General features: G+C 42.4%; 1 protein-coding gene across 8 annotated transcripts in view; it reads right to left on the bottom strand.

Moving 5' to 3' along the window:
• Positions 1–20,590, bottom strand: part of rnf6 (ring finger protein (C3H2C3 type) 6) — a 53,454-nt gene that overhangs the window by 19,187 nt on the left and 13,677 nt on the right. For 3 of the 8 annotated variants that reach the window (XM_059964162.1, XM_059964169.1, XM_059964163.1), the window contains 2 exons: positions 11,248–11,300; positions 10,923–11,008 (listed from right to left, as the gene is read on the bottom strand). The exons of 1 other annotated variant lie outside the window; for it this stretch is intronic. In XM_059964162.1, coding sequence (XP_059820145.1) covers positions 10,923–10,964 — 42 coding nt within the window. In that variant the 5' untranslated portion in view covers positions 10,965–11,008; positions 11,248–11,300. Of the gene's footprint in view, positions 1–7,452; positions 7,547–10,922; positions 11,065–11,247; positions 11,460–20,590 lie in introns of those variants that run through there. 4 more of the 8 variants (XM_059964165.1, XM_059964166.1, XM_059964164.1 and 1 more) reach the window with 4 other exon arrangements.

Raw genomic sequence — 20,590 nt, 5'->3', positions numbered from 1 at the left:
AGGGTGTGAAAGGTAATGAGATGAAGGCAGGAGAATGGGCTTCAGAGGGAAATGGATCAGCCATGATCAAATGGTGGAGCACTTGATGGGCCATATGGCCTATTTCTGCTCCTATGTCTTATGGTATTATGTAGAGGCGGCCACACCAGAGACCGGATACAGTTGAAGATCCCAACAGATTCACATGTGAAGTGAAAGACCATTTGGGACCCTGAATAGAGGCAACAGAGGTGGTGAATGGGCAAATGTGTAGCACTTCTGCTGCTTTCAGGGATAAGTGACAGGAGGGAGATTAGTGGGGAGGGATGAATGGACAAGGGAATCACAGAGGATGCAATTCCTGCAGAAGGTGAAGAATGTGGGTGGGGGGGTGGTAAAGATGTTTTGGTGGCAGAGTCCCAATGAAGATGGCAGAGGTTGCGGAGAATGATGTGTTAGATGTGGAGGCTTGAGGGGGAGTGTATGTGAGGACATGAAGAGCTCTACTGCTGATAAGGCTGTGAGAAAATGGGGTGAGTGCAGATGTCCAGGAAATGGAGCAGATGCAAGTGAGGGCAGCATGAATGGTGAAGTAAGGGAAACCCCATTCTTTGAAGGAGGAGGACATCTCTGATGTCTAGGAAAGCCTCATCCTTGGAACAGATGCAGCGGAGATGAATGAACTAAGAAGGCAATGGCACTTTTACAGCAGACAATGCGGGAAGAGGTATAATCAAAATAGCTGCTGGAATTGATCTGTAGGTAGCTTGTCTCCAGTGATATAGACAGAGAGATCAAGGGAGAGTACAGGTATCAGAAATGGACCAAGTGAATGTGGGTGCCTATAGTGACATCCTGAGTTTAGAGAATGTGAGTGGAACTGAAAGAGAAATTATTGAGAATGAGGACAAGTTCTGCCAGAGGAGAATGGTAGCAGATGGGAACTGTTTGGGTCTGTTGTCAGGAAATCAGAGAACTGCTTTGTAACACAGAATGCTGCGGGAACTCAGCAGGTCAGGCAATATTTATGGACAGCAACAGTTGATGTTTCGGGCCGAGACCCTCTAAAAAGAAACTTCAAAGGGTTGTCATGGGCACTCGCATGGGCCCTCGCTATACCTGCCATTTTGTTGGCAACATAGAACAGTCCATGTTCCAAGCCTTCCCTGGTAATGCTTCCTAACTTGTCCTCCACTACATTGACAATTGTATTGGTGCTGTTTCATGCACTCATTCTGAGCTCAATTTCATTAACTTTGCCTCTAACTTCCACCCTACCCATAAATTCAGTTGGTCCATTTCTGACACCACCCTCCTCTTTTTCAATCTGTCTCCATCTCCAGAGATAAACTCTCAACTGATATCTTTTATAAACTTACTGTTTCCCACGGTTATCCTGACTACACTTCTTCCCACCTCATCTCCAGTAAAAATGCTATTCCCCTTTCTTAGTCCCTTTGTCTCCACCACATCTGTTCCCTGGATACAGCTTTCCTTTCCAGGACATCAGAGATATCCTCTTTCGTCAAGGAACAGGGTTTCCTTTCCTCCACCATTGACACAACCCTCACTTACATCTCCTCCATTTTCCGAACATCCACACTCTCCCCAGCTTCCTGCCACTTTAACAGTGTTAAAGTTTCTCTTCTCCTTAATTAACACCCCATTAGCCTCCGCATCTAGCACATCATTCTCCACAACTTCCGCCAGCTCCACAGATTCACGACTGTCTGGGAAAAGCAGTTGCTCATCTCCTCCTAAATCTACACCGCTGAATCTTGAGGTATGTCCCCTAGTTCTAGTTTCATAAATCAGTGGAAACAACCTTCCTGCCTCTATCTTATCTATTCCTTTCATAATTTTATATTCTTCTATAAGATCTCCTCTCATTCTTCTGAATTCCAGTGAGTACAGTCCTAGGTGACTCTATCTCTCCTCATAACCTAATTCCCTCATCTTTGGAATCAACCTGGTGAACCTCCTCTGCAACACCTCCAAAGCCAGTATATCCTTCCTCAAGTAGGAGACCATAACTACACAGTACTCCAGATGTGGCCTCATCGGTATCCTATACAGTTGCAGCATAACTTCCCTTCTCTTAAATTCAATCCCTCTAGCAATGAAGGCCAACATCCCATTGCCTTCTTGATAGCCTGCTGCAACTGCAAACCAACCTTTTGTGATTCATGCACAAGCACTCCAAGGTTCCTTTGCACAGCAGTATGCTGTAATCTTTTACCATTTAAATAGCAATCTGATCCAAAATGGATGACCTTGCATTTACCAACAATGTATTCCATCTGCCAGAGCTTTGTCCACTCACTTAAACCTATCTGCATCTCTCTGCAGATTCTCCGTATCTTTTGCACAATTTGCTTTTCCACTCAATTTAGTGTCATCAGCAAACTACACTCAGTTCCCTCTTCCAGATCATTACTGTATATCGTGAACAATTGCGAGGACAGAACCGACTCCTCCTGCACACCGGTCACCACTGCCAACCAGAGACACATCCATGTATCCCAGATCTCTGCATCCTCATCTCATAGGTAAGTCTCTTATGCAGCACTTCATTGAACACCTTCTGGAAATCCAAGTAAATAACGTCCATCTGTTCCCCTCTATAGACTGCACTCATTATATCCTCAAACAACTCTAATAAGTTTGTCAAACAGGATCTGTCTTTGCTGAATCCGTGCTGCGTCTACCTGATGGATCCATTTCTTTCCAGGTGCCTCGCTATTTCCTCTATAATGATAGCTTCAAGAATTTTCCCCAACTACAAATGTTAAACTAACTGGCCTATAGTTACCTGCCTTTTGCCTACATCCTTTTTTCAACAGTGGCATGACATTTGCTCTCTTCCAATCCACTGGGACCTGCCCAGAGTCCAGAGAATTTTGGTAAATCATCACCAAAGTCTCCACTATAACTTCTGCCATTTACTTCAGTACCCAGGCCCACAGTTTGCTCAGCAGTACCTCTTTAGTGATAGCTATTGTATTGAGGTCCTCACCTCCCATCACATCCATGTCTCTCTTTGGCATGTTAGATATGTCCTCCACCATGAAGACCAATTCAATATAGTCATTCAAATCCTTGCCCATTTCCTCATTACCCATTATCAATTCTCCCTTCTCGTTCTCCCATTCCCTCTTCTCTACATTCACTTTAGCCAACATTTTCCAACTTATATAATTATAGAAACTTCTACTATCCATTTTTATATTTTGTGCTAGTTTATTTTCAAAATCCAGCTTCCTTTTGTTTATTGATCACTTAGCGGTTCTTTGTTGTTTTTTAAAGTTTTCCCACTCTTCCAATTTCCCACTACTCAGCAACTTTGTATGCATGAGCTTTTAGTTTGATGCCTGCTTTATTTCCTTAATTATTCAAGACTGGCTCTCCCCACCCTTACTGTCCTTGGTTTAACTGAAATATACTTTTGTTGATCTCTTTGAAAGTCTTCCACTGTTCCTCAACCATCCCACCATATAGCCTGTGTACCCAATCTACATTAGCCAAATCCACTCTCATCCCATTGTTTAAGCATAATACACTGGCTTTAGATTGAACTATTGCACCCTCCACTTGTATGAGAAACTCAATCATACTGTCATCACTTTTTCCAAGAGGATCCCTAACTTCAAGATCGTTAATTTTACATCTCATTGAACAGCACCACATCTGAGATATCACATTCCCTTGAAGGTTCAGTAACATGTGGTTCAAGAAAGCCCTCACAGATGCATAGTCCTCCGCAAGACTACCTCAACCAACTTGATTCACTCAATCTATGTACAAGTTAAAGTGCCCCACAATAACTGTTGCTCCATTCTTACATGCCTCAGATATTTCTGTTTATTGCCCGTGCCACTGTAATCGCAATAGGGTACACCAGCTCCCACATCATGCCACTACAGCACATCCCCTTATCCTGCATCTTCCCTTTATCTAATTAGCTGTAATTTAGTGACTTTTTATTCAACAACTACAAAAGCCTTACCTGCTACTCACTTGTGCCTCCTTACAAAACCTTCAAGTTCCCACTCCTACACTAGTCCCCTCACACAACTACCACTCTGCTTTGACCCTGTTTTACTTTTATTTGCTCCAGCTAATGAACTGAGAATTGATTGGTCTGCCAGTAACGTGCCAAGCCCCAAGGAACGCTTTTTTTTAATAAACTCTGCTCCCCAACCTGTGTGAAGCAATTGGTCTGCTGCTAACCAGATGCTTTGTACTGGGAGGACAGGAAATAACTGTATAGGAATATGGATGGGGTAATAATGAAGTAGGCTGCTTTGTCTTGCTTGATGCCAGTGCAGAGTATTTCATCATGCTCTTAACTTGTGCCTTGCAGACAAAGTGCAAGGATGTGACTAACTTGTCACAGGATACCTAGCCTCCTGAATGCTCTTATAGTTACAGTGGGGTTATCAGTGGATAACACAGTGGATAGTTATCAGTGGGGCTAGGTCCAAGTTTCTTGTTAATGGCATGGAATTTAACAACATTTCTGCTCTAAATGTCAGAGATAGCCAATTAAATTTTCTCTTGTCAGAGATGGTTATTGTCAGCTTTGTGGAATTATCATGACTGAGTTTCATCTAGGTCTCACTGCATATGGGACATTTGCCCAGGATTTATAAATGGAATACTTTATCAGCAGCACTACAGGAATACCTTCATAAGAAGGACTTCAGTGGTTTTAGCTGCTGGGTCACCAGTACCTTCTCAAGGTCACTAAATGCTGGCCTTGCCAGTGACACCCAGAATGAATGAATTAAAACAAAAGAACAGAGAAAGATAATGTAACTGGAAAACTATCCAACTTGGAATCATTTTACTTTTGATTGAATTTAGTCAATATAATCCAAAATGATTGAAAGAAGGTTGATAAGATTTTAAGAATTTGCTTTAGATAATATGCTTATATTAAGGTTTGTTTGTAAAAAGAGAAAGCTAATGAGTATTGGCTGGTCACCTCATATAGAAGAATATGTTTTGAAATTAAAAGCATTTCTTTCAAATGAGGTTTCAGTTTTTATTTTTGTCTCTGTAAAAAAGATTCATGACAGTATTTTTGCTGTTCCATCAATTCTTTAATGAAAAGAGTTTTGCTCCATCCTAAATTTCACATACAAGTCAGAAAATATTTTTTTTGAGAGAAGGCTACCACAAATAATGTAGATGCAAAATATTTCAAATTAAAATAGAAGTACAGAACTTGGAAACTCCAAGCAAGAGAGGTATATTACGAAGTTTGCGCAAGAGTACAAAAAAAGTGCAACTGATCAATTTTTAATATCCCAGTTCACTCCGCTTTCATTTCTAAAGTCAAAATACTGAACATGTGGGAGGAGAAACAAAAAGTCTAAATCACTCTTGTTGCAATTTGAATTTGAGCTCTTTAAGAGCCTGGAACATGCACTTATGAATAGATATTACTTCAATCATTTATGCCAGATATTCTGTACAAGTAAAGCAAAAATTTTAACTCTTGTGATCAGGGGATCAGAGGTGGAGAGGGTTAACAACTTTAAATTCCTCGGTGTCATTGTTTCAGAGGACCAATCCTGGGTCCAGCAAGTAAATGCAATTAGGAAGAAAGCATGGCAGCACCTCTACTTCCTTAGAAGCCTGTGAAGATTCAATATTACATCTAAAACTTTGACAAACTATAATAGATCTGTGGTGGATAGTATATTGACTGGCCGCATCATAGCCTGGTGTGGAAAAAGCAATGCCCTTAAACAGAAAATTCTCCAAAAAGCAGTAGATACACCCTAGTCCATCAGTGAAAGCGGCATCCATCATAAAGGACCTCCATCACCCAGGTCATGCTCTCTTCTCACTGCTGCCATCAAGAAGGTGGTACAGGAGCCTCAAGACTCACACCATATTCAGGTTCAGGAACAGTTATTAGCCCTCAATCATCAGGCTCTTGAACCAGAGGGGACAACTTCACTTGTCCTATCACTGAACTTCTCCCACAACCACATTCAAGGACTGTACATTCCTTGCTCTCAATATTTTTTGTATATTTATTTATATTATGTAGTGGTATTTCTATTTTTATTTCTTTTTGTATTTGCACAGTTTGTTGTCTTTTGCACACTGGTTGTCCACCCTGTTGGTGCAGTCTTTCATTGTTTCTATTATAGTTATTCGATTTATTGAGTATGCCCGAAAGGAAGTGACGCTCGGGATTTTATATGGTGACATATATATACTTGAATAATAAATTTACTTTGAACTTTGGATAATACTCTATAATTCTGTACTAATGTGTGACAAAAAAACTGCTTAGTACCAAATTTAGAATTATACATAGCACTGCAGGCCAGGAAACGGAAATAGTATTACAACTAATATGTAAAAGGTACACTGCAGTCTAAATCTAGTTGTATGTTCGCTTCTAGAGTGCTAGAAAATGGTTTAGGAGAACTGGTGCATTAATGTACTAATCAATATTAAGCCACAATTTCGCTCTAGAATAAGCTAAAACTGGCCCAAATAAAGGTCCATTTTGCATCAGCTTTAAACAGCACAGTACAAAAAGCTTTTGGCTTCTTAAAGACAAAATAAAGTTATACAAAGCTGGTACTGAATTAAATCAAATTCAAAACTGAAGATCTGGAAAAGATTATGTACAGAATTAACAGTTTGTTGCATTTAATAAAGAAAACACAAAACAAAGAGATAAAGTAACAGAATGCATTAAAAATTAGCTTCACAGTTAAAATTCTCCATTCTGGGATATCATTTAGGCAACATCTTCAGAAGCTGGTAAATCTGAATACCAATTAAATATATATATTTTTGAATTAAACATTTATATTTTATGTATGTGTCATGAAAGACTGATATATACAATGAGTTGATTCAATGTGGCCCACCACCCATACTAATTTGGCACAGACAATGGGTGAACCAAGCTGATCTGCTCCATTCCAGAGTCCTCTTATGAAGGAATGGAAGCAATAAACAACAACTAACTTGGTTAGAGACAACAAGTCCTTAGGCTCTAACCCATCTGGCTGACGTCCTTATTACAGAAAATTCAACTAACAATCATAATAAAAAGGCAGCTCAAATCAGTTTAATTAATTAAAAAGAAACTTTGTGCTTTAAAGTACAAGGTATCTCTAAACACAAGGCAAAATAAAGAAAAATTCATAACCCATGTAAATTTTTACTTTAAGCTGGCAACTCCATTCTGATGAATGGGGTTGTGGAACTTACAGGAGGATGCGCAACACAACTGGCCCCTCAGCACAGTACATTATGCGCTGTACTGGACATTGGACCTTCAGGTCATCTGAATTCCACATTTCAATGCACATATCTGGAAATCAAATGAGCCAACTCTAAAGGAGGACATGACTGGCAGTTCTCCAATGAACTGCTCCACAGTATTAAGTACTATTTGTTTCAATATGAGAAATGGGTTCACAAGAAGCAACTTACCCTGCCAAATGCATCCAGTTAAATTACATTTTAATATAAAATGGAGTCAATGCAGGAATCACAAAGATTTTTCCTGGTCAAGCAGCCAATTACCCTACAATAACAAAGTGAATACATAATTAATTGTGGAAGCAGTCCATTGTACCCCATATGTTCAATGGTGCAATAACAAAAGTGTTGCTTGATTACACCTTTCTTGAACAGTGCCCTTAGACATTATAGTGAATAATGGATTGTCATGGAGGACTCCAAAGCTATCAACACAACTCAGCGATAGGCACTTTGAAACAAGTTTCCATTATAGCTTTTAGTTGAAACTAGGCAGGTTATGTACAGCTTCTTTTTATTTTCTATCATTGCTCTCTGCCCTTTCATTGCTGGATTGTCTTATTCAGTTAACTGGATTTGGGGCTTCCCTTTCATTTCTTCTTTGCATTGATAAATCTGTTCATCTACTTTTGTGTTAACTTACTTCTACTTTCCATTTTCTTTGGAACAGATGCCCTTGGTGCTTTGTTACTGGTCCTCATGCAGAGATCATAACATATTGATCTCTGGGGCCACCAAAAGAGTTATTTCTTAAGAGATCCTCATGATTACAATTGAAAATTCTACAATTGGTTAGTCATGCCACAGGTCTCAGCTTTGCTCTGATTATCAAACCGTCTCCACTGCTTGCAATCTTCACTCTGGATCAAAAATCAATGGCTCAATCCTATAATGTACTTAATCACGTGTAGTTTACAGTATTACTTCAATGCAATTCCAAAATGCTACTTTGTTGGAGATATCATCAGGTATGAAAAAGTAATTTTTCAGTAAACTCTTTAAAACAAGATACTGAAAAGATGAAACGAAGATCAAAATAGAAATACAAAATTCTAGAGATACTCTGTAAATATGGCAACATCTATGGAACTAGAAAACGATCTTTTGAGAAGTCATTGACTCAAAACGTTAACTCTCTCCCTCTGTAAATATTGCCTGATCTATTGAGTACCTCTGGCATTTGCTAGTTTTATTTCAGATTTCCAGTATCTGCAAGTTGTTGACTCTCATTTGAAAAGAAATTCTCCTTAGTCCTGATGCAGACACTTGACCTAAAATGTCCATTACCCTCTTGCTCTACAGATGCTGTTTGACCCACTGAGTTCCTTCAGCAATTTATATCTTGCTCCAGATTCCAGCATCTGCAGACTCGTGGCTCCATTTCACTCCCTCACTGCAAATTCTCTTCAAGGCATGCTAAAACTGAAGAAGTTTACTTCCACTCTTCAATGGGAGCTCTGTGGGTCCCTCGTTCACTGTTCCACCACTGTTGTTTTTCCTGTTTGAATTCAGATGGAGGGTTTCAACCTGACACATGGAAAATCCCCTTTGCCTCTGCAGAGGCCAAGTTCTTCCAGCAATATGTGTTTAGCTTCAAATTTCAGCATCTGCTGTTACTTGTTTCTCAATTATTCTCCTAGTGTTCTTATGAAATTAGTTTTATACCAAATACATTAATCTTGAAAGTTTGGCTTAACAGTAACATGATCAACATTCCATAATTTTTATGAGAAAAAAATATTGTGCAATTGGTTTATGCCTTATCTGCAGCAAATCTTCATTGCTCGTGAATTTCCTTGATCGATTATACCATTTCCAATATAACTATCAGCATTCTCTAATATTTATTCATATATATTTTCCATGGCAAATAAAGTGCACTAATATTGATTTGTATCTCACAGTTCAGTCTTAGCATGACTCTACATTACCTAAAAGTGTGTAATAGTTTTTAAAAGATGTGCAATACATTTGGAGAAAACTATCTGTCTCAGCATACACAAAACGCTTCATGATGAAACAGTTATTTTTATCTTCTCACTAACCATTTAGCCATAATGCATAATAAAAGGAAGAACAAGAAACGTTTCTTAATAGCTCAGCAGCCTGTCCTAAGTACAGTAATACAATATTACTCTAAAGTGACACTAGATCTGGAGAGGAAATTTATTATCAAACACAATTCTCATCGGATCTTGGTACTATTAATGACAACTTTTTGACATTCATGTTGAGTCATGCCAACTTGATATAGATGAATCTGCACAAATTTATTTTTATTCTATACCATGGAAAGAAGAAACAAGTGACTAAATTAAAAAAAAAGGCTGTTCTGCAGAAATCCTGGTGATATAATGTTAGTGATTGCACCTGGACAGCTCAATAAAAAGTCAGGTTTAACTGTCACTATAATTATGCAATTTTTGGTGTTTATTGTCAGAGCAGGAACAACTCAGTACTGTCACAGTGAAGTACATGAAACTGGAACACTAATTGAAAACAGATGTGGCTAATAGCAGTTCTGAGTGGTAAAAAAAGGAATAAATAATAGGCAACGCATGGGCACAATTTTATGAGTTCATCAGGAAAAGGCAAGATGAAAGGCAGCATACATTGCATTAGCTTTATAATCTTACTAATGTTTTTAGATACTAGGAAAAATGTGCTGGACTAAAATGGATTTGCCACATTGACATCAATAATGAAGTTAACAATTTCTATACACAATTCTCTATTTCATTCCTTATCCATAAAATTTTCATCTGGAAGAAGTCAACTAAACACCAACAAAAACACATGAAGACTTTATTTTTAAAGGGAATACAGCATTTTAAAAATGCTTAAGATTTGGGTTGGAACACAAATAGGTGACAAATGGAAATGTATGTTTTATGTTCATCTTTACTTCCAAAAGTAAATCAACTCTGCTCAAAGTAATGAACACAAGTTCTCACACACAAAGTTTGGCAGAAACCTGCATTAATTTCATGAAAATAACTGCTTAATAGCAATCCAAAGGCAACAATTTCCCACATTTACTTGTTTGTGAGAGCCTGTTATGTACAAATTTACTACCATGTGTGAACCCTTGAAAAAGAAAATCATACTATTAAATATTTTAGCATTTTTTTGGGGGACATGATATGGCACCGTGTATGTGTACCTTTTCCTCTTACAGCTCTGTAAAAGAAACGATAAATTGCTTGCTCTCTGAAAGGTAAAACTAATCAAGCTATCGATCTCTTTCAAATTACACCTATGTCTTTGCATTTTGTTCCTCTCAAATCTCCCAGCTACACTGCAGCAATGATGAAATCAAGACTTGACCAACATTATCATCCTTTCTGGACTGCTAGAAGAGTCACATAACATAATTTGTTGTTTCAAGCCTTGAAATGCTTAAGATTAGCATTGGTTTTCAGTTTTTTAAATTTTATTTTAAAAGTTTTAAATCTAGGTGTTTTTGAGTCTTGTTGAAAATTGGGGGGGGGGGGGGGTGGGAGGGGGAAGTAAAACTATCAGCTTCCACCAAAACAACCAAAGAAAGCCTGCGGTGATTTCCCCTACTGAGGACATGCTTCCCTTACTACTCAATAGGCAAACTGCCTATTTGAATTTTTCGTGTTATAGTTGATCATCACCTGTAAGGAGACTTCAACATCGGTGTTTGAAGTGTCCTCCATAATTTCGAACACGATGTTACTTTTACGTGGATCCAGAGATGAATCTGTGAAAAGCAAAAATTATTATTTTAATATGGGTTATAAACCGTGAACAAATTTAATTACAGTAAAATTATTGTAAATGACAAAAGATCACTTACAAATCAGCAGAAATAAAATGTATGACATTGGAGGATTTGCAATATTTTCCACCTACACTTGCATGCTTGTTATAGTGGACAATGAGCTTTACAATAATATACATTATATTTGGAAAATACATGGAAATTATACTATGACTTACCAGATCTCTGAGCAGTTGCAGAAGAGTAGATGGTGTTGTCTTTATACTTCGGTCTGTAGAGATGAATTATGATATCTCACAAAAGATTTTATAGGTGGCCAGCTGGTACTACTTTCACCCTGAATTCCGCTGATTTTTGAGATTAATTTTTTTTATTAAAATCAAAATCTGATATATTCAGAGGTTTAAAAAAGTTAACTTGTCAAATGATGTTAAATAGTATTTCGTATCACTATTAAAAAAAAACAGGGTTTCTTTATAGTTTACCTGATATTCAGAAGTTCATCCCTAGATTAAAAGGGTCACTTTTACATCAACCTGGAATCATTTTAATAAAGCTCTTTCAATTTATTTACACTACTACACCTAGCCACATCTTCACATTCTGTCTGCAGTTTTTATATCCATACTGACACTATACCTCCTCCAATGCTTTCAAAATGTTAACTGGTCAATGGGACATCTTTCACCTATTTCAATTCTAATCTCTCAAACTGGGAAAGTCATTGTATGATTCACTTCCCGTACCTGCACCCCTGATTATAGTGTTCCATGCCCCAAGTGGTTTACATGGATTTTAGTAAGCTGGTCAAAATGGTTGGGGCACATGGGCGTATATAGGAAATGGATAAGAATGTAGATTGACTAATTGGTCGTTTTACTGATGAAACAATAATTGGTGGAAGAGAAGAATATTGTGAAAGAATACAAAGGGGTATGGATCACTTCGAAAGTTAGGTGGAGAAATGGTAGATAGAATTAGGAGGAGAAATTGCACACTCAAGCAAGTGTGAGGTAATACACTCTCAGTGGCCATTTTATTAGGTACATCTACTCGCTAATGCAAATATCTAATCAGCCAATCATGTGGTAGCAACTCAGTGCATAAAAGCATGTTGACATGGCCAAGAGGTTCTGTTGTTCAAACCAAAGAGCAGAATGTGATCTAAATGACTTTGACAGTGGAATAATTGTTGGTTCCAGATGAAGTGGAATAATTGTTGGTTCCTTGAAGTATTGCAGAAACTTCTGATCTCCTGAGATTTTCTTGTACAACAATCTCTAAAGTTTACAATGGTGTGAAAATCAAAAACACATCCCTGAGTGAAAACACTTTGTTAATGAAAAAGGTCAGAGAATGGCCAGACTGGTTCAAGCTGATAGGAAGGTGACAATAACTCAAAAAGCCATGCATTACAACAGTGGTCTGTGAAGAACATTTCTGAACGCACACCATGTCAAACCTTGAAGTGAATCAGCAGCAGAAGGCAATGAATATATACTTGGTGTTCACTTTATTAAGTTCAGAAGATATCTAATAAAGTGGCCACTGAGTATATTTTGGAACATCAAATATTAACAGGATAATAAATGGCACCAACCTGAAAAACACTAATGTGCAAAATGCCATGTGGTGCAATTTCATGGCACCCTGAAACTGGGAACACAGGTAGCATTAGAAAGACTGCAGAAGATAATTTACCAGGATATTGTCTTGGAGAGCTTTACATAGGGAGACTGGACATGCTAGGTTTACTTTCACTGGAACTTTGAAAGATGACGGATGGCCAGAGGTTTATTAGACTATGAAGACAAAGGTTTAATATTAAAGAGGAGTAATCTAAAGGAGATCTGAAGGACATGATTTCCCACAGAGAGTGGTGGCAATAAGGAATGAGTTGCAGAAATGGTAGAAAGCAGACACAATTCCAACGCTTAAAAGGCACTTATTTGGGTTGGTACTTGGAAAGAAAAAGAGGGATACAAGCCGAACACTAACAAATGGGTTTAGTGCAGATATATATCACAGTCTGCATTGATGAGCATCGGGCTAAAGGGTACAATTCTGTACTGTGTCTTTCTATATTTTGCTGTATCCATTTTTTCTTCCTAATTAAGTGCCTGACCAATATCATCCAAAACAATCGAACTTTCCATTCGCTTATTGAATACACCCCAGTTTGACTCACTATTTCCCTTAACCCTCCTTTACCTCCAAAGGATGCAGCAGTTCTATAATAAACAGTATTATATGAGCAAGAATTTCATTTTAACCTAATGTGGAAATTAAAGCAATTGTCTATCATAAATTCTAATTCTTAGCCACAAGCACCTTCCACTTTTGTCTGCAAAACAAATGCATAGAATAGGTGACTATAGTAATATGGATACAAAATTGGCTTAGTTACAATCTTGAGCTGGAGGTAGGTATGTAGTGGCATACTAGAGGTATTGACTTTTCTTATATTAAAATACTTTGACATGCAGTGCATTTTTCATCACTTGATGATAAACTATGTAATATGTAGGTATGTGATGAAACAAACAAGAGGAAATTGCGGCTAGTGGTATGAGCAAACACAACACAGTATAAATTGATACACTTTGACAACATGGATTAACAAATATGTTAAGATAGAGAGGATACGTATAATTCTAATGGGTGCTGCAGGAACAGGGACTCTAGTAAATAGATCGTAACACATAGGAGCAGAATTAGGCCCTTGGGCCTATCGTGTCTGCTCCGCTATTAGATTAAGGCTGATTTATTCTCCCCCCTCAAATCCATTCTCCTGTGTTCTCCCAGTAACCTTTGATGCCTTACTAATCAAGAACCTATCAACCTCTGCTTCAAATATACCCAATGACTTGGTCTCCATAGCCATCCATGGCAATTAACTCCACAGACCCACCATCTGTGACCCACCAAGTTTGTAAAGATGACAACACAAAAAGAAAATACAAAAAGGAGACTCTCATCTTTATAAATAAGCGCATATGATATAAAAGCAACAAAGTACACTGAAAGTACAAAGTAAAAGTACAGTGCGTAAAACAGCCCAAAGGATCACTGGGGACCCAAGTCACCCCAACCACAAACTGTTCCAGCTGCTACCATCTGGAAAATGATACCGCAGCATTAAAGCCAGGACCAACAGGCTCCGGGACAGCTTCTTCCACCAGGCCATCAGACTGATTAATTCACACTGACAAAATTGTATTTCTAAGCTATATTGACTGTTCTGTTGTACATCTTACTATACATACTATTTATTTCAAATTACTATAATTTGCACATTGTGCATTCAGACCGAGATGTGACGTAAAGATTTTTACTCATGAATGTGAAGGATGCAAAAAAATAAAGTCAATTCAATTATAAAATAAGCTGTTTGGTCTTAATCAATACTGCATTGAATTCTGGTCACAGCGCTTTATTAAGGACATGAAGAGACCCTACAAAGGTTGCTGAAAAGAAACATCAGAATAATCTTAGTTGAGAATGTGCAGTTATATGGCTATATTACATAAATGTGATAGTTCTTGGAACAACAGATGTCACAAAAGGAATTTGATAGAAGTGTTTGGAATATATGTCTAGTTAAAACAGAATAAAGGGAATCTTTATACATTTCCACTGTCAGATAGGTAGACAACCAGTGGGCACTAGTTTGCCCATGACTGGCAAAACAAACAGGATAAATTAATGAACAACCACTGCATGTTTTCAGCACTCAGAATTTGGAAGTACTTACTTTTAAGGGAAGTAAAAGTAGATTCAGCTATTTTCAGAAGGGAACTGTATAGATAGAACTTTCAAAACTACTGGGTAAAATATGGGGAATGGAACTGATTGGATTACGTGAGCCCAAAAGACCAAATGATCTCCTGCAGTGCAAAACCAACGCAATCCACCACCTGGCATTAAAGTGACACTGAAACAGATCAAGTACTTTTCCTATCATTTGTGATTGACAAAAGTTTCAGATGACACATCACTTCCTGACCACATCCACCTCTGCAACATCTAACTCTAACCCTGCTTTGAGTACAGCTGAAGCTCCTATCCCATCTTCTCTAATGCATACCTGGCTACCCCTCCTGAGTTAACCATTCATAAATATCCTAACTCATACCTGCTCACAATCACTCCTAGGTTTCCTAGGACAGATTAATATAATGGTTATAGCACAGAAGGCTATTCATCTCATCAAGTCCACACTTGTTCTCTGTCAGTGTAACTCACAAGTTCCACTCAAATTCTTCCACCTTAGCTTGCAAATGTTTCTTCACCACATCAATCAATTCCCTCTTGAAGGTACCAGTAAAATCTGCCTCCACCCCATTTGTGGCCAGTCTTTACTAAAACCCATAGAGAAGAAATTAATTCCTCAAGTTCTCAACCCTTCCATCAAAGGGAACAAGCTCCCACTATCTCCACTCAGTGCAGACCACTGATTTTATCTAGCCTTCTCTTTAAAGCTTCTCTATCTATCCTTCCAAATGTAGTACCTCATTCCAGGAATGTCTCACAATTCTTGAATCTAATAGCATCATATCCTTCTTATGATGCGATGACTGGGATTTAATACCAAACTCTAGTTGAAAATGGGTCATTGTTTTATAAAGGGTCAGCACAATTCCTTTGCTTTATACTCTGTACCCCCACTGATCAAACCTAAAATTGTTTACACCTTTGAGAAATTACTTTCTCAACTTGACTTGTTGCTTCAATGTTTTGAACATAGTCTCAAATCCAAGTAGGCCTACAATCCTATAAAACAGAATAATATATTCTTCTTTCCAAAATGCATCATTTCCTGCATTCATTTCCCAAGCACCCACCAATTTCCCCAGCCTGCTTACTATCCTTCAAGATCCAATACAGCCAACCTTCATGGAATCTGTAACTCTAGATATTGTAGCTTGTACCATAAGCTAGATCATGTATAGATTGTCAAGAAAAATGACTACATCACCAATTCTTGAGGGAGTGTCACTGTTTGCCTCCCTCAAGTTGGTAGAAAACAACCAACTGCATACCACCTTTTGTGGACTTGTGGCGACCCATTTCCTGGCACATCCGAACTGGCTCACAATTAGATAGCCAACGGGGGTTTGCGAACACAGAGCTTTGGAGCCTCTGCGCCACGGGGGGCAGGTCGAGGGAGGCTTAAAAGTGAGGCTGAGGATTTCGAATAAAGTTTTTTCCTTCGACTGCAGTTACCGACTCCGTATCGTAATTTTAGCGCTGCATGTAGCACACCGCTACAATTGGTGACCCCGACTGTCCAAACGATTTTTGGACCAGAAATGACCGACACCGCCTCCGTTCATGCGGTTTCGTTGAAACTGCCGGGTTTCTGGACACAGCGACCGAACCTATGGTTCCAGCAAGCCGAAGCCCAATTCCAATTCCATGTTCGCCAGATCACCTCAGAAGACACCCGCTACTACTACGTGGTGAGCTCCCTCGACCAGGACACAGTGACTCAGGTCGCGGAGTTCGTACAGTCACCCCCAGCAGACGGCAAGATCACGGAATTCAAAGCCCTGCTCCTCAGGACTTTTGGACTCTCAAGGCACGAGCGGGCTTCCCGTTTACTGCACCTGGATGGCTTGGGCGAAAGACCTCCTTCGGCTTTAATGAATGAGATGTTGTCTCTGGCCGACGGACACACACCCTGCCTCATGCTTGAGCAGGCATTCCTGGAGCAGCTGCCCGAGGACATATGCCTGCTGCTGTCCGACACGGATTTCAGTGACCTCCGGAAGGTGGCAGCCCAGGCGGACTTGCTGTGGAACGCCAAAAATGTGAGAGGGGAGTCCATCGCACAGATCTCCCAGCCACGCTCCCAGCAGCAAACCAGTCCAGGCCCGGCCGCAGAGCCCGCCAACCCCCGGCCCAATGAACACTAGTGCTTCTACCACCAGCGGTGGGGCGCAGAAGCCCGCCGTTGCCGCCCAGCCCTGCAAGTTCCTGGGAAACGCCAGGGCCAGCCGCCGCTGATGGCTATGGCGGCTGGCCATCGGGATAGCCTCCTGTATGTGTGGGACAGAAGGTCGGGACGCCGGTTTTTGGTCGACAATGGTGCCGAGATCAGCGTTTTACCTCCGACGAGTTACGACACCCGTAGCAGGGCACTGGGGCCCCCCCTGAGGGCCCTGAATGGCAGCACAGTAAGGACAAATGCCACCCGTCAGGTGCAGCTACAGTTCGGCTCCAGCCAGTTACACTGGCCGCAGTAGCCCAACCGCTTCTGGATTTTTTGCGGGCTCACAGCCTACTGGTCGACCTGCCCAGGAAGAGACTGGTACATGCCGAGACCTTTCAGACGTTCTCCCTCGGTGCAGCCCAGTTGCCAGCCCCTCACCTCGGCTCCATCACGCTGTCCGATAACGACTTCACCAGGGTTCTGGCGGATTTCCCATCGGTTCTGGCACCGCAGTTCACAGCGGCCATGCCCTGACACGGCGTACAGCACCACATCTCGACCCAGGGACCACCCCTCCATGCCCGCGCTCGGCGGCTTCCCCCGGACAAGCTCCGACTGGCGAAGGAGGAGTTCCAGAGGATGGAGGAATTGGGGATCATCCGGCGGTCCGACAGCCCATGGGCCTCCCCCCTGCACATGGTGCCCAAAGCGACGGGAGGCTGGAGACCGTGCGGCGACTACCGCAGGCTGAACGAGGCTACCACACCGGACCGCTACCCTGTGCCGCACATTCAGGACTTTGCAGCAAACCTGCAGGGCGCACGGATCTTCTCCAAGGTAGACCTCGTACGAGGGTACCATCAAATCCCGATGCATCCTGACGACGATCCCAAAAAGGCTCTTATCACCCCGTTTAGCCTTTTCGAGTTCCTCCGCATGCCGTTCGGCCTGAAGAATGCCGCACAGACTTTCCAGCGGTTAATGGACACGGTGGGACTGGACCTGGACTTCGCGTTCATCTATTTGGACGACATCCTCATAGCCAGCAGCAGTCGTCAGGAGCATCTGTCCCACCTCCGTCAACTCTGCGCCCGACTGAGTGAGTACGGTCTTACAATCAACCCCGCCAAATGCCAGTTCAGACTCGATACCATTGACTTCCTGGGCCACAGGATTACTAAAGACGGGGCAACTCCTCTGCCCGCTAAGGTAGACGCGGTCCGCCACTTCCCCCGACCCACCACGATCAAAGGCCTTCAGGAATTCGTAGGTATGGTCAATTTCTACCACCGCTTCCTCCCTTCAGCTGCCCGGATCCTGCGCCCCCTGTTCGCCCTGATGTCGGGTCCAAGCAAGGACATTACCTGGGACGAGGAGTCCGCCGCCGCTTTCGTTCAAACGAAGGAAGCTTTGGCGAACGCCACAATGCTAGTACATCCCAGAATGGACGGCCCTACCACCCTCACAGTGGACGCATCTAACACGGCAGTTGGTGGGGTGCTGGAGCAACTCATCGCAGGTCGCTGGCAACCCCTGGTGTTTTTCAGCAAACACCTGCGGCCACCCGAGCTCAAGTACAGTGCTTTCGACCGGGAACTGTTGGCGCTCTACCTGGCAATCCGGCATTTCAGGTACTTCCTAGAAAGTCGGCCCTTCACCGCGTTCACGGACCACAAACCGCTTACCTTTGCGTTTACGAAAGCGTCCAACCCCTGGTCGTCCCACCAGCAACGCCACCTGTCCTACATCTCTGAATACACGACGGATGTCCGGCACATCTCGGGTAAGGACAATGTCGTGGCGGATGCGCTCTCTCGCCCTACCGTTCATGCCCTTTCCCAAGGGGTAGACTTTGAGGCACTGGCAGAGGCACAGCAGGCAGATGAGGAGATTCCGAGTTACAGAACCGCAGTCTCCGGTTTGCAGCTCCAGGACCTCCCCGTAGGCCCGGGTGAGAGGACCCTACTCTGTGACGTCGCCACCGGCCAGCCCCGTCCCGTCGTCCCGACATCCTGGCGGCGCCGTGTTTTCGACTCCATTTATAACTTGGCGCATCCCTCCATCCGGACGACTGTCCAGATGGTTTCCAGCAGGTTCGTTTGGCAAGGACTCTGCAAACAGGTCAGTGAATGGGCCAAAACATGCATGCACTGCCAGATGGCCAAGGTGCAGCGGCACACCAAAGCCCCACCGCAGCAGTTCCATCCCACCCACCGGCATTTCGACCACATTCATGTGGATATCGTGGGCCCCCTGCCAGTGTCGCGTAGAGCGCGTCACCTCCTGACTATCGTGGACCGGTTCAGAAGATGGCCAGAGGTGGTCCCGCTGACCGACACCATCTCCGAATCTTGCGCCCGAGCCCTGATCACCACCTGGATATCTCGCTTTGGTGTACCGGCCCACATTACCTCCGACAGAGGCGCCCAGTTCACCTCCAGCCTGTGGTCAGCTATGGCCAGCCTTTTGGGGACTCAGCTGCACCACACAACTGCCTACCACCCACAGTCGAACGGGCTAGTGGAGCGTTTCCACCGTCACCTGAAGTCAGCCCTCATGGCCCGCCTGCGAGGAGCCAACTGGGCGGACGAGCTTCCCTGGGTCCTACTCGGCATCTGCATAGCGCCCAAGGACGACCTGCACGCCTTGTCCGCCGAGTTGGTATACGGCGCGCCCCTGGTCGTCCCCGGGGAGTTCCTACCAGCCCCACGGGGGCAAGAGGAAGATCCCGCAGCAGTCCTGGGCAGACTACGCGAGAAGCTCGGTAACCTGGCCCCCATACCCACTTCATAGCACGGGCGGAACCCGACCTGCGTACCCAAAGACCTGCAGAACTGTAAGTTTGTGTTTGTACGAAGGGGCGGGCATCGGCCACCGCTGCAGCGGCCATACGAGGGGCCGTTTATGGTGCTCCGGAACAACGGGTCCACGTTCGTGCTGGACGTTGGGGGGAAAAAGGAGGTTTTCACGGTGGACCTGGCGCAGCCGGCCGAGTTTCCGGCACCTCGGCGCAGAGGCCGACCTCCCAAGCAGGTTCCGGCCCAGACTGTGGACATTGGGGGGGTGTATCGCCGGTTCTGGGGGGGGGGGTTATGTGGCGACCCATTTCCTGGCACATCTGAACCGGCTCACAATTAGATAACCTACGGGGGTTTGCGAGCACAGAGCTTTGGAGCCTCTGCGCCATGGGGGGCAGGTCGAGGGAGGCTTAAAAGTGAGGCCGAGGATTTCAAATAAAGTTCTTTCCTTCGACTGCAGTTACCGACTCCGTGTTGTAATTTTAGCGCTGCATGTAGCACACCGCTACAGACTGTTATTTAGCAAAGCTGGTAGTCATGGTGTCAATGTCCTTTTTATTGAGTGCTTCAACTTCAGCAACAAGTTTATTCTGTGGCCACATATACCACATCATTTTATCCTCATAACTCTATGTGTTACCTCATCCAAATATTTTGTCATTGGTTAAATACCTTTCCTTTTGCTTTAAATAACAAATTCATGCTGGCTTGCCTCATTAAATCCATTTTCCTAATTGTGATATTAATCCCATCCAAAGTAACATTTCTAAATACTTCTCAACCACTGGAAGTTAAATTACAGGGATTATCCTTAATCCTGTTTTGGAC

Source organism: Hypanus sabinus, chromosome 3 (assembly GCF_030144855.1).
Source record: "Hypanus sabinus isolate sHypSab1 chromosome 3, sHypSab1.hap1, whole genome shotgun sequence".
Taxonomy (NCBI): Eukaryota; Metazoa; Chordata; class Chondrichthyes; order Myliobatiformes; family Dasyatidae; genus Hypanus; species Hypanus sabinus.
Note: the sequence above shows the minus strand (reverse complement) of the source record. Positions and strands in the feature narration are given on the sequence as shown.